The sequence below is a fragment of the Aspergillus stella-maris genome, assembly GCF_047715825.1.
Source record: "Aspergillus stella-maris strain CBS 113639 unplaced genomic scaffold BDV14scaffold_16, whole genome shotgun sequence".
Classification (NCBI taxonomy): Eukaryota; Fungi; Ascomycota; class Eurotiomycetes; order Eurotiales; family Aspergillaceae; genus Aspergillus; species Aspergillus stella-maris.
Window position 1 is genome coordinate 230,864 of NW_027396810.1, and position 15,360 is coordinate 246,223.

A 15,360-nucleotide genomic window follows, 5' to 3' on the forward strand; every position below is an offset into this window, starting at 1 on the left:
CTCGCGGCCGAGCTGGCTAGAATGACACGTTCCTCGACTGCAAAACCTCGCCTATTCAGGGCTCGTGATGGAGCGGGGCCCCTGAACAAAGTCATAGTTGGCATTAGCAGCTAGAAGGAAAGATGCCTTCCCTGTCACCTTCGGGTCGGGACCAATAAAGTTGCCAGGGAAGCCAATATCAAATGGCGCCTGACTCTCGAGAAGCTCGATTTGCTTCTCTGTCAGCCGAAGTTTGAGCGCCTGCATGTTGTCCTGAAGATATTCCACTTTCCGCCCCCCAACGAGGGGGAACACATTCGGAGCCTTGGCCATCACGTATGCAAGCGCCACTGCAGTGAGCGATGTGATGCCGTGTTCACCTGCAACCTTTTCAAGAGCAGCACTCATCTTGGCTTCCTCTTCACTCTGCTCCGGACTTAGTATACTTCGCAGCCCCTCGCCCTGGGCTTTCCGCTGTTCAATCTCCTCCTTTCGTTTGAATTTACCACCGCCCAGCGCGTCCCAGGGAGCAAGCGCCATTCCAAAGTGACGTGCCATCGGAATGATCTCACGTTCAAAATCGCGCAACATAACATTCCATCGCCCTTGATAAATGCTGAAAGGTGTTTTGCCATGGCAGCGGGCATAGGTGTTCGCTGCTGAGACAACCCAGGCTGGGGTGTCTGAGATACCCAGGTAGAGAACCTTGCCTTGTTCCACAAGTATGTGCAGGCTGTCCATGATCTCTTCGATTGATGTAGTGTGATCCCACCAGTGAAGATACAGGATGTCGATCCAATCGGTTTGTAACTTCTTGAGGGACTCGCGAACGCTCATATGCAGACTTCTCCGATGGTTGCCGGTGTGATTAGGGGCCTTGTTCTTTCCAAGCTTGTAAGACCGGAAATCCGTAGTAAATTTCGTTGCAATAACCAGCTGGTCGCGATTCTGGCGCTGGGCCATCCATTCACCAATCCAGGTCTCTGACTGTTCATCCTGGTAGTTGTTTGCTGTGTCGATAAAATTTCCACCTGCTTCATAGAATGCGTCGAGTAACTTAAACGACGATTCCTTGGTCATAGAGCCCATGGAATCTTGCCAGGCATCCCCAATAGACATTCCTCCAAGCTGCAAGGGTGAGACGCGAACACCCGCAGTTGAAGATAGGATGCGATACCTTCCCAGCTCAGTGGCCGGCTCCGGAGCATGGGCCCAAAGATGCGCCATTGTGTATGGGTGCGAGACGGGCTGTTCGTTTGATGTAGGAGATGAATAAGAAGTGTCAGATTCAACCTGGATAGATTACCGGCGTTGTGGTCTGCCCGAGGCTTTATAAATCTCTCGCTCAACATAATGCGTAGGTCATACATCATTCATTTTCCCGCAATGGGGCATCCTCAGTCTGGCCTAAATGGTTATTCCATGTATGCGTGGATCGATTGAGTGGAGATAGCGTTGAGAATTGGTTTCGGCGAGTTCCTCCCAATCCGAAACGGCGTATTGTGGGGGCAACTTGACCTCAATTACCGCTTCCAGAAGCTCTGGGTCTTTGGTTCTACAAATCAAAACAAGATTGTCATCAGCCTGCAGCTCGAAGTCTCCACTGGGGACCCGCTATCCGGGCTTCCTTCAAGTTCGGCGTATTAAATTGAAGTTGTCATCAGGATGCAGTTCAACCGCAGAATTAATGGGATATATATGGGGTCCGGAGTCTTGGCCAGGCAATGTGCGAAATATAATAGCTATCACGTTGGGGTGGTTAACGAACTGGACCACCAGATAAATCCTGGCGTTGTAAATAATAACCATGGTTTTGGCGCAGGAATTTGCCGCCCACTCAACAAATTTATTAGAGTAATTTCATGGATATCAGGACAGTCCCAGCCCTCAGAAGCAAAAGTACTAATAAGGACTAAATAAATTTTAGAACCTAATATAAAGTAGAAGAACAGCCGGCGTCCTATATTAGCATACTGTTACTTTCATTAGTACGCTGTTAGAGAGCGTCAAGCCTTAAGAGAACTGCTTAGGTATGGCCCACTGCTTGCGCCAGAGCCACCACTAACGCTGAGCGTGCCGTTACGTGCGGCTTGGTATACATCGCGACATGAGGATCGTTCCATGGTCTCAAGTTCTTCTCATTCATTGGGAAATATGTTGTATAGATGCTGGAGGAAAAATCAGACAAGAAGCTGCAGGAGAAGTGTGCATGGGATCGCACAGCTGAACAGCCAGGCTCGTCGCTGAATCCAGAGTTCCCCAGGTCGAAGATGAGCGATATGTTGGATGGAACTCCATCAGCAAAGCGCTAGTTCACGAGAATTCTAGTCTAGATATAGATAGTAGTATGTGCGTTCGGAACAATGTAGCGGCGAGTATGCTTACAAGTGGATTAGTGTGAGAAATGTAATACTCTTCTATCCCGGTCTATGAAGGTGGTCTCCAACCAGCGTGCTAATAGGTGACGCGTCAGTAAACTACGCCCCAACAAACCGCATTTTTTTCCTGGGATAAAAGACTGTATGATGCGCCTTCTAATAGAGCTATAATAATCTGGAGACTGTATTATTGCAGCTCCCAGAGAGGATTACGTGAGGTATACAGAGAGTCGGATATCTACCTCCGGCGGTAGAACTATGCACGGCAACCGTGGTATTAAGAGGCGAGACCTATGTTCTCCCCGTCTCTCCTAAAATATCGATTTCACAGAGCCTGTAGATATTGCTCAGCAACAATGGCGCGCATTCCAGTGGCAGATATGTTCTCGCTTGCCGGCAAAACTGCCATTGTCACTGGGGGTTCAGTATACCCAGGACACAAACGCTACTTCATAGTATAGTACTAATAGCTGTCACAGCAACGCAACCATTAGCAGCAGAAATGAGCCTTGCGATGGCCGAGGCAGGCGCAGACATTGTCGCCATTGTCTCACCATGGGATCCGGCGGAACGAGAATTGGAAGAGTCGATCCGCACGACTGGCCGGTCGCTACGAGTATGGAGGGCCAATGTTGGGAACATCCCAGCTCTGCGTGCATGTTTCGGCGACATATGGAAGGACTCAATCGTACCGGACATTCTGTTGAACTTTTCGACAATCAATCGGCGTGGAACGGTCCAAGAAATGACCGATGAGAGCATTGATCTGGTAAGTGAGCGAGACAGATTCTTCCTAAAGGGTGACATATGCTCACTAGCGTTTCTGGCCCAGATATTCGCCGTGAATCTCAAGGGGGCGTATGTTGCAGCGCAGGAATTCGGGTCGCGGCTTCTGAATCTCGGGCGCCCAGGAAAAATCATCAATTTTGCCTCCTTGACAGCACACCTCCCAATGACACATGTCTCTGCATATGCCGCAGCGAAAGCCGGGGTGCTCCAGATGACTCGCGCTATGAGCAATGAATGGGCACCGCGTGGGATTCAAGTTAATTGCATATCGCCTGGGTAATCCACCTGTAAACATGACCACTGAGAGATGTACTAAGGTGTGGAAACAGCTATTCGAAGACCGCCATGACGAGTTCCCTCACTGATAAATACCCGGAAATGGATAGCTATATCACTGGTCGCACACCTTCTGGGAGATGGGGTACGCCCTATGACTTCCGGGGCGTTGTTGTTTTCCTCAGTACCCCCGCTTCCGACTTTGTCACTGGAACCACTGTTGTCGTTGATGGGGGGCTGATGGTCCGTTAGTTTGTAGCCACAATGCAGTGCTTATTGATGGGGCGGTTAGAATTACGGACTTGAGTGAACGGAGGTCGTAAAGGGCGATATTTACGTTGGCACATAGTTCAAAACACCATCTAATGTGTACAGTCAAGAAACCAAATATATTCCAATTGGAGACAAATAATACTGAAAGCAAGACACAACGCAGACTACACGGCGGGAACTATGCTATCCGTAGTTGTAAGTGCAGCAGGGGGAGCCCTGGATATAGTTTCAGCCGAGTTCCTCACCGGCTGCCCGTCCAACTCCAGTCCCGATAAAGATCCAGACTTTCTCCAGTCATCTAGAAGTTGAATGAACGCCGGAGACCCGAGGCCGTATCGACCAGTTTTGAGGGTCTTCTCCGATATTATACCCTCGTCGTTGTAGTAACTGGGTGTACACTCCCGCAGGAAGTCTTCTCGCAGCTTCCCCAATCGGATAATGGTCTGCACCCACTCCTCCTCTGCCTCAGCGGATGGCTCTATCGTGGCCGCGCCCTTCTTTAGGCTCTCCGAAACGACGAAGGCAATGTGCTTGGCCTGCTCGTTGAGCATGTGCGTGAAGTTGGGCGCCACTGCGCTCTGCGTAATACTCATGATAAAATGATTGGGAAAGTTGCGCGTATAAAGACCGTGCAGGGTCCTCGGCCCATCCTTCCAGTGCTCGTCAAGGGTAATCCCGTTCCTCCCCCGCATCACAATGCGCATACGGTCGCTGTAGTCACTTCCGACATACTCGAAGCCAGACGCGTAGATGATGCAATCAACCTCTGTTTCCACCCCTTGCGCAACGATCCCCTTTTCGGTTATCCGCTCAATTCCCGCACCCTTTGTGTCGACAAGTGTTACGTTGTGGCGGTTAAAGGTGGGGAGATACTCGTTGTGGAAGCACGGGCGCTTGCACATCAGGTTATACCACGGCTTCAGAGATTCCGCAACGGCGGAGTCGTGGACTGTGGCATCGACCCGTGCGCGCACCTGCTCCATCTTGCGGTAGTCAGCCATCTGCATGTTATCCTGGAGCTCCTTTGCGGCTTTGATTGGGTCTGCGGCTTTCTGGCTCGCCGCAACCTTCTGACCCGAAACTGAGAGGTTGACGAGAATGTCCGTCCAGCCGTCGCTGACTTGGTCCTCGTCTTGTTGGCCGCCGGAGACGATGATGTTGAAGTTATCCATACGCCGTTGCTGCCACCCCTTAGTCAGGCCGTCGGCCCACTTCTGGCTGGTGGGCTGGTCCAAGCGGACATCGACCGACGACGGTGTGCGTTGGTAGACATAGAGGTGCTTTGCTGATCGCCCGAGATGCGGCACGAGCTGAATGGCTGTCGCGCCGGTGCCAATGATTGCCACCCGTTTGTCGGCAAGTCCCTCCATATTCCCATTACAGTCCCCGCCGGTGTACTTGTAGTCCCATCGACTGGTGTGGAAGCTGTGGCCTTTGAACTGGTCGATGCCGCTGACGCCCGGGAATTTCAGCTTGTGAAGCAGGCCGCCGGCCGTGGTTACAAAGCGGGCTTGTATATGGTCGCCACGGTTTGTCCTGACATCCCATCGCTTCGACAAATCATTCCATTCAAGCTTCTCAACTTCGCTATGGAAGAGAGCACGATCATATAGTCCATACAGCCGGCCAATCCGCTGTGAGTGGCCAAACAACTCCGGACCACGCGCGTACTTTTCAGTCGGAATGTAGCCCGTCTCCTCTAGTAGCGGCATGTAAATATATGATTCAATATCGCAGGCGGCTCCAGGGTACCGGTTCCAGTACCAGGTGCCGCCAAAGTCACCAGCCTTGTCGATGATGCGGATGTTGGTGATGCCGGCTTCGATCAGCCTGACACTCAATAGCATCCCGCTATATCCTGCGCCAATCACCAGATAGTCGACTTTTTCCTCGACGGTGTTGCGCGGCGCGGGGCTGCTCCAGACATCTCGCGCAAAGTGCTGGAGCTTATCTTCTTCGATCGAGTGATACTGTGAGAGACCGCCGTTGCGGAGTCGCTTGTCGCGTTCCTGCCGGTATCTATCCTGTAAGACCGTTGGATCGAACGTCCTATCCGAGGCTGCGTTGTTGCCGATTGATCCCATGGTCAGTGTGATATGTAGTCGTTGCTCGTCCAAGGAACGCGGTGGGCTCAATGAACATTAAGCTGAGCAGACTCTTTAAACAACCTGCAACAGCTGAGACCTGGCTGTATTTTAATGTCCACCTGGATGCTGTGGTTGGTAAGTGCGCGTGTTCCTCTCGGTTGTCTGGGGAATCGCGTGGAGACTCCGAGTCGCGAGCGAGTCCCGGACACCTACGTCCGAGCCCTCAGAACCACCATTGCAGATTCGGACGTCCTTCTACGACTGCTCCTGCAGGGGCTTGGGGCGGGGAAGATGCCGCGATTCAGTCAGATAATTACATAGAGCTTCTGAAAATCGACTGTTGTTTTCCTTTCGTTTTGTTTCCTTTTGTGTTTTTCTTCTTTGTTTCTGTCTTCCCTGTTCGAATCCGACTCTCCAGGCCAAGCTGTTAACGATCAACACAATGCCCGCCACACAACTCCATGGTGCAATCGCGCTCATCACCGGCGCAGGCTCCGGCATAAATTTCGCCTTTGCGAAAATCCTCCACCAACGCGGTTGCAACGTGCTGATCGCCGACCTGCGTCTGCGCCCTGAAAATGAAGCCCTAATCGACACAATCAACAACCAAGCCGGTTCAAACGGACCTCGCGTCGTCTTCCAGGAAACCGATGTCACGAACTGGAAGCACCTCGATCGCGCCTTTGACCGGGTCGAGCAGGAATTCGGCACGACGGCAGATTTGGTCTGCGCGGGCGCGGGCGTCTACGAGCCGGTAGGTTTTCACCGCAACTCAGCGTACCCAAGCAAAGAGAGCTGCCCACACTACCTAGGGATCATAGCTAATAACGCGGCAGCCAGCAGCCGGCTTCTGGGCTGATAGAGATCCGGACTCTCATTACAAAATCCTCGACGTTAATCTGTTACATCCAATGAAAATGACTCGGATTGCTGTGCGCCGCATGCAGCGCGCAAATAAGAAGGGTCATATTCTACACATTGCAAGTGTTGCCGCGCAGACGGCCAGTCTCGTGACTCCGCTTTACCAGGCGTCAAAGCATGGTGTCGTCAGTTTCGTGAGGGGGATGGCCGGCTTGCAAGATCTTTGTGGGATCCGCGTTGTCTGTATCTGTCCAGGGTAAGTGAGCGCTTACAGGAGAACTTGTGGGATATACTTGTTGCTGACTGATCTGACTATGAACCTCCAGCTCTGTCGCCACACCACTCCTCATGGAAGAACCTCAGGTACAGTCTTGGTTTGACAAATCAAAGGATGTTCTACTCAACCCGACCGACTTGGCCGATGCCATGTTAGCCGTGACGGAGAACTCCGATGACCGCTACCCAGCGGGCACAATTTTGGAGGTGACGGAGCCAGATGAGCAGCTGTGGCGACATGTGCCGCTCTATAACAACCCGGGGCCTCAGGGACGCTCGATTAGTGTTAGTAACAAAGACAACGGACTAAAACAAATCGCGCAGGTTCTGGCCGAGGATTCGGGAAGAGATAGTCGAATTTGAGAATATCATAGTGTTCCAACCCTGCTCCTGAAAATAAAACAACCGCTCAATGTAACTAGCCACCGTAGTACCACTACGGTCTCGAATCCAATACCAATTAGCTTCAATGTTCACTGTTTCTTGTGATTCTATCACTACAGGCCCGCCCTGATCGGATCCAGACTATAATTGTGTAGTCATCGGCTGGTTAGCCCTACAACCACTCGACATGTGGGCCGGAAGAGCCAGGCACTACTGTTGTGCTATCTTCTATTAAAATACCATCGTCATAAAAAAAGAAATCCATTTCTTGAGCGTAGACGCCCTATGGCTTCGGAAAAAGACGTCCGGGACACCGGAAGAGGCGTCTGTCCGAGAATGCAGGCGTGAGACGTTTATATGACCAGCTACGTCGGTGAACACAGTCAGGGACACCTTACGATCTCTGTCCCCAAGCACCTCCCAATCCAATTGATGATAATGGCACAGTCTGTTCTATCCACCGATTTCTCGCAGTACCAAGGCCCGTTCGATGAATGGGAGGAACTGATCCGTCAAGCACCAGTACTCGATACTGGTCCTCAACAAGGAGAGACGGTTGAGCAACTACGGCGCCGAACAAACGAAGGCAGGGTCAATGCGTCCAACAAGGAAATGAATGTATCTGGTTCGTCAAGGGGCCACTTCCCCGAGTTTACAAATTGGAACCGCTGACCGCGACCCAACGAGCAAGGCCTACGCGAGAGGGTGAGCTGGGAGGATTATTCGGTGCCAACGAGAGACGGCGCGAGTGTGCCCGTTCGCGTCTACCGAGCCAGGCACTCCACAACTGCAGCCCCGATTCCCGTGTACATCTTCTTCCACGGCGGCGGGTTCTTGCTCGGGAATATCGAGTCCGAAAATGCCAACTGCGCGCGCGTCGTTGACATGTGGGAGCAGCCGCACGCGCTGATGATAGTCCATGTCAGCACGCGGCATACCCCTGAATTCTGCCATCCTACCCCATTCCATGACGCATGGGACGCGTTCGAGTGGCTGTCGGCAAATCTGCAGTCCATGGGCGGAGACACTGCTGCTACGGTGATCGGAGGCATCTCTGCGGGCGCGGGGCTCGCGGCATCGGTTGCTCTGAAGGAGCTCGAGGCGAGGAAAGCGGAATCCAAGCACTTGATTCAGCCTCGGGGACAGGTCCTCTGTATTCCATGGCTGATCCATCCAGGGGCACACCCCTTTGCTGATAAGGAATGGTCTGCCCCGCAGCAGAACAAAGATGCACCGATCTTGCCTCTGACAAGAATTCAGCGTTTTGCCGAGCTTATGAAGGTCGAGCCGGAGACTGATGCGCTGTTCAACTCGGGTCTCGCGACGGCTGAACAGGTCACCGGCTTGGCCAAGACGAGCATTTTGGTTGCCGGATGGGATGTCCTCCGCGACGATGGGTTGCTCTATGCCGAGAGATTAAAACAAGCGGGGTAAGAGTGTTCTCCGGGAGTGTTGGCTATAACTGCAGATATCACTGACAGTTTGCTTGTGGCCAGAGTCGACACGCGCGTTCACATTTTTCCTGGCCTCCCACATGGGTTTCGGCGGTTTGCAAGCCTTCCATCTAGTCGGAAATGGGATTGTCTCATTGTAGAATCTATCGCTTGGGCACTGGGCTGTTCTTCTGGAGGTGACAGGAAGTGAAGCCGGTGGTCATTTGTAGTTAGTGTGAGATGTTTTGGTGCTCAAAATATACTTCGGTTGACACGATAGTCAGCCTTAGATCGCGGTTCGACCGGTATCCGGAGGCCGTTATCCGAGCCTTAGACAGTTTTATTTCGCCATATAAAGCACGCTGAATACATCCGATCCTTCACTCCTCTCTACTAAATTGTACGCAATCTACGGTCGCATTCATCATGACCAGCCTCCTCGCTTCCAAGACCGCCCTCATCACAGGCGCCGCCGGCGGGTTTGGCAAGTCAATCGCAAAGGCGTTTCTCGACGCCGGAGCCCAGGTACTGATAACCGACGTCAACGAGGGCATGCTTCAAAGCACGCACGAAGAACTTTCTAGCCTGGGCTCGGTCCATTCCGTCGCAGGGGACTTGACCGATCGGGACATGGCCGACAGGCTCATCCAGACCGCGCGCGACGAGTACGGGAAGCTCGATATCCTCGTCAACAACGCAGGTATCATGGACCGGTTTGACCCAATCGGCGACCTCGATATGGCCTTCTGGGACCGCGTCCTGGCCGTCAACCTTACGGGCCCCGCGAGGGTGACCAAGGCATCAGTGCAAGAGTTTCTGCGCGATGATCGTCCGAATGGCAAGGGCGGAGCTATTCTTACCGTTGGTTCGATCAACGGACTCCGTGGGGGGATCGCTGGAGCTGCCTACACCACTACGAAACATGCCCTCGTGGGATTGACGAGGAGTACAGCGGCACACTACGCGACCAAGGGAGTCCGCAGCAACATTATCATGCCGGGACTGATGGAGACAAACATCCGGACTGCATACGTGAATGGTGTGAACGAGGAGGGTAAGGCCCTCGCTTGGAAATCAGTCGGCGTCAATCCAGGCCAAGTCAACATTGATGATCTGGCGAAGCTGGTTGTGTTTGCCTGCTCGGACCAGGCTACGTACCTAAACGGAGCTATCATTAGCACTGATAACGGATGGCAAGCGATATGACGTATGGGAATAGGATCCATTGGACCTTCCGGTTTTGTATCGTAGAGCTTCGGCTGTGTACCTCAGCACTTTTACTTTAGTGTTCTACGAGGATTGCCACCTAGAATTAGTTCCAGCCCCTCAAGCAGAGTTCCACATACCACAGCTTGCTTCCGTCGTATTGGTCTGACACCGCCATGAACGTAGCGGACTTGGTCGCCGTTAATGCTGTGCGGTACGTGTCTTCGGATATGGGCGTCCGGAGCGGTGATAAGCAGTCTCGGTGCCCTACGCCCGCTCGCACATAGCCTCCACTACCTTCCAAGGCCCGTTGTTCCGAACGTGTGTATACCGGGGCTATCTAGGACTCAATAAAGTATTCAGTTCATCTTACAGCCTACCTGGCCACCTATGCGACCAACAGGGACATTGTACTTTACCGAAGAGTTTACAACAGTGCCTTCACGCGTCTTACCTCTTACAAAGCACACAGTACTTCGATACCATGACGGTGCCTCTTGAGAATGGCCAAGCCGATCATCACACAGCCCACAAGAACGGGGACCAGAATATAGAGAAACTCGACGCACTGATTGTGGGTGCCGGATTCGCAGGCATATACCTTCTGCATCAGCTACGCAAACGGGACTTCAAAGTAAAAATTGTCGAAGTCGGATCTGGCCTGGGCGGTGTCTGGCACTGGAATCGCTACCCTGGTGCCAGGGCAGATACCCAGTATCCGCTGTATGCATACTCGATGCCAGAGGTCTACAAAGGATGGACGTGGAAGACCGACTACGCCAACTCGGCCGACCTCCGGAGCTATTTTGAGCATGTCGAAGCGCAGCTGGACGTTAAAAAAGACACAATCTTCAACACGAAAGTAAAGTCGGCTACCTTTGATGAGGCGACAAACACCTGGACCGTGGGTTGTGACACCGGCAAGAGATTTCGGAGCTCCTTCTTTATCCCGGCAATTGGATTCTCTGCCAAGCGCTATATCCCCGACTGGGAAGGCCTGGATACCTTTAAAGGCGAGATCCACCACAGCTCGTTCTGGCCAAAGGAGGGTGTGGATGTGGCCGGTAAGCGTGTGGCCGTCCTGGGCTCCGGCTCGACGGGTGTCCAGATCACGCAGGAATGGGCCTCTGAGATCGGCGACGATGGCGATCTGAAGATGTTCCAGCGGACCCCTAACCTGTGCTGCCCCATGAGGGAGCGGAACCTGACCGAGGAAGAGCAGGCTAGGGATAAAGAAGACTACGACGCGGTTTTCCGCGCCAGGCTCTCGACCTTTGGAGGGTTCGGGTTACAGCCCCGACCAGAGAAGATGCTGGAAGCGTCACCTGAAGAACGGCAGGAGCTGTTCGAGAAACTATGGGATATGGTAAGTTCCCATTTTCTGCCCGCGCTCCATTAACGCTGTTCTAACCTTTCGCAGGGCGGCTTCCGGTTCCTGATGAATAACTACTCCGACATGAACCGCAACCTCGAAGCAAACCAGCATGCGTATGACTTTTGGCGATCGAAAACACTTCCTCGGATTAATGACCCCAAAACCGCAGAGCTGCTAGCCCCCGAAAAGCCGCCTCACCCATTCGGTGCCAAACGCCTGGCCCTCGAAGTAAACTTTTACGAGCAGTTTAACCGCCCAAATGTACATGTTGTTGACACCAAGACACACCCTATTGTTCGGTTTGTGCCAAACGGTATTATCACCGCCGACGGCACAGTCCACAAGCTCGATGTGGTCGCTGTGGCCACCGGGTTTGACGGAATCACTGGCGGCCTCAACGATATCTCGATTCGTGGTTGCGGCGGAAGATACCTCGCCGACAAATGGAAAGCCGGGGTGTTGACATACCTGGGAATGACCTCTGCTGGTTTCCCGAACCTTTTCTTCACGTTTGGGCCGCAAGCGCCTACTGCGTTTAGTAACGGACCGACCTGCGTGGAAATCCAAGGCGATTGGATCACGCGAACCTTAGAGCATATGCGTGCGAACAAGGTCTCGCGAATTGACGCTGTGTCTAATTCCGAGCACGAGTGGAAGCAGCTAGTACAAAAATTCAGTGTGACCAACCTGCGCCACTTCACTGCGTCGTGGTACAATGGCGCGAATATCCCAGGAAAGGTGCAAGAGCCACTGAACTTTGCCGGAGGGATTCCGTACTACATTGAGACTCTGAAGGATGTGGCAGACAGTAGCTACAAGGGGTTCCGGCTGGAATAGTCGTCATCTATTAGATCGAGGGAGCTCAATTGAGGCATTCCGTATCAATGAAGTCATTATACATTTGTTTTTCCTCTGTTATTGAAACCTAACCACGGTACTTTGGGCTGACTCCTCACCCTGCATGTGCGTCTTCTTCAGCTCTGATCGCTGAACCTAGTAGAGGATGAATAGACCAGTCGGACGTCGATTACCGAGCCTAACCCCCAGACACTCCGCCCATGTCTGATATTTCTAGCACGCAGCCCTTGCTGCATTGTATGACACGCATCGCCTCGCACACCAACAAAGTTGTGCCCCGATCTCTAGTTTATGAAACAGCAAAAATGCTCGACTTTACAGAAAGAGTTGTCCTCATCACCGGGATCGGATGCCAGGGGGCCGGGTGGGGAAATGGACTCGCAATTGCCGCCTCGTTTTTGAGCCAGGGAGCGACGGTCTTTGGCTGCGACGTAATCCCAGCAGCGGCGGAGGAAGCTCGCAAGAGGATCCTTGAGCGGACGCCAAACGCCAATATTACGGTCATGCAGGCAGATGCCACCTCGGCAGAGAGTATGGAAGCATTTGTTAGCGCGTGCGTTGCGAAACACGGGCGAATCGATGTTCTTGTCAACAACGTCGGCCGCAGCGAGCCTGGGGATCCGGCAACTATGACGGAGAATACCTGGAATGGGCAAATCGACGTCAATCTCAAGTCTGTGTACCTGACGACTCATTTGGTTCTTCCTATCATGGAAAAGCAAGACTGCGGTGGCTGCATCGTCAATATCTCTTCCGTTGCGGGATTACGGTATATCGGAAAGCCACAGGTTGCGTATGCGGCAGCAAAAGCGGCAATTGTCCAATTTACGAAAACGACAGCGGTGATATACGCGTCTCGGAAGATCCGAGTCAATGTTGTTACCCCGGGGTTGATAGACACTCCTCTCGTGCACCGGCTCGCTGAGAAATACGCTGGGGGCGAATACGACAGGTTCCGCCAAACGCGAGACCGGCAGGTGCCGATGGGCGCCATGGGAACGGCTTGGGATGTTGCAAACGCTGTGTTGTTCATGGCAGCTCGGGAGGCTGCATACATTACAGGGGCGGAGCTCGTGGTGGACGGAGGTCTTGTTTGCAGCACAGGCGAACCCGCCATATGATCATTGCGGCTCCGCAGATGCCTGCTGTTCTTAGTAGGTAAGATCGGGGGATCTTAGCCCAGAGGGCATGTAGTATATAGCACCTCGGGGCATGTTCCGCAATGCATCAGATAGTCAAATACACACGTAGGTGTTATGCTACTCCAAGTAATCTTAAGTTTTGGTTCAACGTCACCCCTTCACAAATACATCCCTTCGGCAATCAGTGTCCGTGAATGGGGACTGTGCTGAAGGGGTTAATTGAGCACGGTTATGGTCAATCGCGGGGCATTACACTAGCTATTTCGATATTTATGCTTACTTTTAGCAATCATTGCAGCGGCTACGGCTGAACCTTTATGCTAGTGATAAGGAGACGGTCACCGTTCCCCGCGTATAGGTCGGAGATACACAGTGAAGGCAAATTGGGCGGTCCGCGGATTTAGTCATCCGGATCAGCATCATAAAATCAGGAGTCACCCTCGGAGGATGTACATCTCTCAGGTCGCTATCGTCAATTGCTTGGAGGCTCAATCCGCCAGTCTCCCACAGAATGGCAACGGATAACAAGTTCTGGGGCTGGCTGGGGCACGATCGCGCGTCCGCCAATGGTAACATGGTCTGGGGCGAGTACCAGCCGAAACCCTTTGAGAGAACGGACGTCGAAATCAAAATTACCCACTGCGGAGTTTGTGGCTCTGACCTCCATCATCTTCGGTCCGGCTGGCGGCCTGCAGATTACCCTCTCTGCGTTGGGCACGAGATTGTCGGCATAGTGGTCCGCGTGGGCTCAGATGTTACTGGTATCACTTTGGGCGACCGAGTTGGAGTCGGTGCTCAATCTGGGGCTTGTCTCAACCAAGCTGGCGACTGTCAGGCTTGTGCCGAAGGGTGAGGGTTTAGTCCAGTTGCAATCACGTCTGGCTGCAATGCGATGCTGACTGCGCTACATAGTATCGAACAATATTGTCCGAAGCATACTATTACCTATGATGCGAGATTCCCAGACGGGAGCAAAGCAAATGGCGGATATGCGGACTTCTGGCGCGGCCCGGGAGCATTTGTCTTTTTGATTCCAGACTCGATTCCCTCCGATGCTGCAGCGTCTATGCTCTGTGGCGGGATAACTGCATTCTCCCCACTCCTGGAGCATGGCGCCGGTCCCGGGAAAAGAGTCGGGGTCATTGGAATTGGCGGTTTAGGTCATTTTGGTATGATGGCATGCTGAGGAGCGGTGATCTGGAAGGCTAATTTCCAACCTGATCAAGGAATTATGGCCGCAAAGGCTCTTGGCTGCGACGAAGTCGTCGCGATTTCTCGCTCAACTTCAAAGAAAGAAGACGCGTTCAAAATACGGGCTACCAAATTCATCGCAACGGATGAAGACAACAACTGGGCGACATCGGAGGCCTGCACATTGGATCTGATCTTGTGCACTGTGTCATCCGCCGACATGCCTATAGAGGGATACATGGGTCTCCTTGACCTCAACGGGCACTTTGTTCAACTCGGCGCTCCAGAAGACAAAACCCCGCCGTTCAGCAGTAAGAGTTTCCCTGTGGTTTCATACGTTTTTCTTCCTTAACATTTATACTAGTGTTCGTTCTACTCTCTCGGCATCGTAGTATGAGTGGAAGCTTGATAGGCGGGCGCAGCCAAATCAGGTATATGCTAGACTTTTTTGCGGAAAAGAACATACGACCATGGACTGTCAACATCCCCATGACAGATGCGAACAAGGCGATACAGGGATTTGAAAAAGGCGCAGCTCGGTACCGTTATGTCCTGGTTAACGAGAAGCATATAAACTAGACTACCTAGGGTTGTCGAAATACCCGCAACCAAAATGTACAGAGGCAATGCAAACGAGCTTTAATTGCGCCTACGAAGGTCCAATCGTACTCTGGAGCTAATGGAGGCGTACCTAAAGAAAATAGTCGGCACTGCTTTCCCCGCAATATCGGTCCCTAGTTCCGGGGTAACACCGCACTTCGCAAAACAACGAAATATGGGGGAGTAAATCTTACTTGCTCGGAGTCTGATCCCCGCATGGGTTGTGTACCCGCAGGCACGCTAGGTCTGGGT

At 52.6% G+C, this 15,360-nt stretch overlaps 9 protein-coding genes across 9 annotated transcripts; 7 read left to right on the forward strand and 2 right to left on the reverse strand.

Moving 5' to 3' along the window:
• Positions 1 to 51: 51 nt before the first annotated feature.
• Positions 52 to 1,206, reverse strand: BDV14DRAFT_188616 (aldo/keto reductase; the record flags this gene model as incomplete). The annotated part of the gene is made up of 1 exon (XM_073771085.1): positions 52 to 1,206. The coding sequence occupies one exon, from the start codon at positions 1,204 to 1,206 to the stop codon at positions 52 to 54; it is 1,155 nt and encodes a 384-aa protein (XP_073629924.1).
• A 1,512-nt stretch (positions 1,207 to 2,718) lies between these two features.
• On the forward strand, positions 2,719 to 3,287 carry BDV14DRAFT_170426 (uncharacterized protein; the record flags this gene model as incomplete). Its single annotated transcript, XM_073768202.1, has 2 exons — positions 2,719 to 3,123; positions 3,173 to 3,287. A coding segment is annotated over exon 1 (263 nt), but the record flags the coding sequence as incomplete, so codon positions are not given.
• Positions 3,288 to 3,458: 171 nt separating this feature from the next.
• Positions 3,459 to 5,779, reverse strand: BDV14DRAFT_188618 (flavin-containing monooxygenase; the record flags this gene model as incomplete). Its single annotated transcript, XM_073771086.1, has 2 exons — positions 3,459 to 3,659; positions 3,941 to 5,779. 2 exons carry the CDS (start codon positions 5,777 to 5,779, stop codon positions 3,459 to 3,461), a joined length of 2,040 nt encoding a protein of 679 aa, XP_073629926.1.
• Positions 5,780 to 6,224: 445 nt separating this feature from the next.
• BDV14DRAFT_198427 (NAD(P)-binding protein) lies at positions 6,225 to 7,282 on the forward strand (the record flags this gene model as incomplete). Its single annotated transcript, XM_073772947.1, has 3 exons — positions 6,225 to 6,536; positions 6,619 to 6,899; positions 6,970 to 7,282. The coding sequence occupies 3 exons, from the start codon at positions 6,225 to 6,227 to the stop codon at positions 7,280 to 7,282; spliced, it is 906 nt and encodes a 301-aa protein (XP_073629927.1).
• A 440-nt stretch (positions 7,283 to 7,722) lies between these two features.
• Positions 7,723 to 8,990, forward strand: BDV14DRAFT_170429 (alpha/beta hydrolase). The gene is made up of 3 exons (XM_073768203.1): positions 7,723 to 7,928; positions 7,995 to 8,733; positions 8,800 to 8,990. Exons 1-3 carry the CDS (start codon positions 7,736 to 7,738, stop codon positions 8,945 to 8,947), a joined length of 1,080 nt encoding a protein of 359 aa, XP_073629928.1. The 5' UTR covers positions 7,723 to 7,735; the 3' UTR covers positions 8,948 to 8,990.
• A 139-nt stretch (positions 8,991 to 9,129) lies between these two features.
• BDV14DRAFT_207747 (SDR family NAD(P)-dependent oxidoreductase) lies at positions 9,130 to 9,942 on the forward strand (the record flags this gene model as incomplete). The annotated part of the gene is made up of 1 exon (XM_073775215.1): positions 9,130 to 9,942. The coding sequence occupies exon 1, from the start codon at positions 9,163 to 9,165 to the stop codon at positions 9,940 to 9,942; it is 780 nt and encodes a 259-aa protein (XP_073629929.1). The 5' UTR covers positions 9,130 to 9,162.
• Positions 9,943 to 10,426: 484 nt separating this feature from the next.
• Positions 10,427 to 12,154, forward strand: BDV14DRAFT_188621 (flavin-containing monooxygenase; the record flags this gene model as incomplete). The annotated part of the gene is made up of 2 exons (XM_073771087.1): positions 10,427 to 11,308; positions 11,363 to 12,154. 2 exons carry the CDS (start codon positions 10,427 to 10,429, stop codon positions 12,152 to 12,154), a joined length of 1,674 nt encoding a protein of 557 aa, XP_073629930.1.
• A 326-nt stretch (positions 12,155 to 12,480) lies between these two features.
• Positions 12,481 to 13,296, forward strand: BDV14DRAFT_207749 (SDR family NAD(P)-dependent oxidoreductase; the record flags this gene model as incomplete). Its single annotated transcript, XM_073775216.1, has 1 exon — positions 12,481 to 13,296. The coding sequence occupies one exon, from the start codon at positions 12,481 to 12,483 to the stop codon at positions 13,294 to 13,296; it is 816 nt and encodes a 271-aa protein (XP_073629931.1).
• A 532-nt stretch (positions 13,297 to 13,828) lies between these two features.
• On the forward strand, positions 13,829 to 15,087 carry BDV14DRAFT_188623 (NAD(P)-dependent alcohol dehydrogenase; the record flags this gene model as incomplete). Its single annotated transcript, XM_073771088.1, has 4 exons — positions 13,829 to 14,166; positions 14,230 to 14,486; positions 14,544 to 14,819; positions 14,873 to 15,087. The coding sequence occupies 4 exons, from the start codon at positions 13,829 to 13,831 to the stop codon at positions 15,085 to 15,087; spliced, it is 1,086 nt and encodes a 361-aa protein (XP_073629932.1).
• Between the last annotated feature and the right edge of the window lie 273 nt (positions 15,088 to 15,360).

What these genes read in the sequence shown, in the direction of transcription:
- BDV14DRAFT_170429 (XM_073768203.1), top strand. Translation starts at nt 7,736, where the DNA reads ATGATAATGGCACAGTCTGTTCTATCCACCGATTTCTCGCAGTACCAA. An exon ending in CAAGGAAATGAATGTATCTG is followed by an intron (nt 7,929 to 7,994) that starts GTTCGTCAAGGG and finishes CCAACGAGCAAG; the next exon opens with GCCTACGCGAGAGGGTGAGC. An exon ending in GAGAGATTAAAACAAGCGGG is followed by an intron (nt 8,734 to 8,799) that starts GTAAGAGTGTTC and finishes GCTTGTGGCCAG; the next exon opens with AGTCGACACGCGCGTTCACA.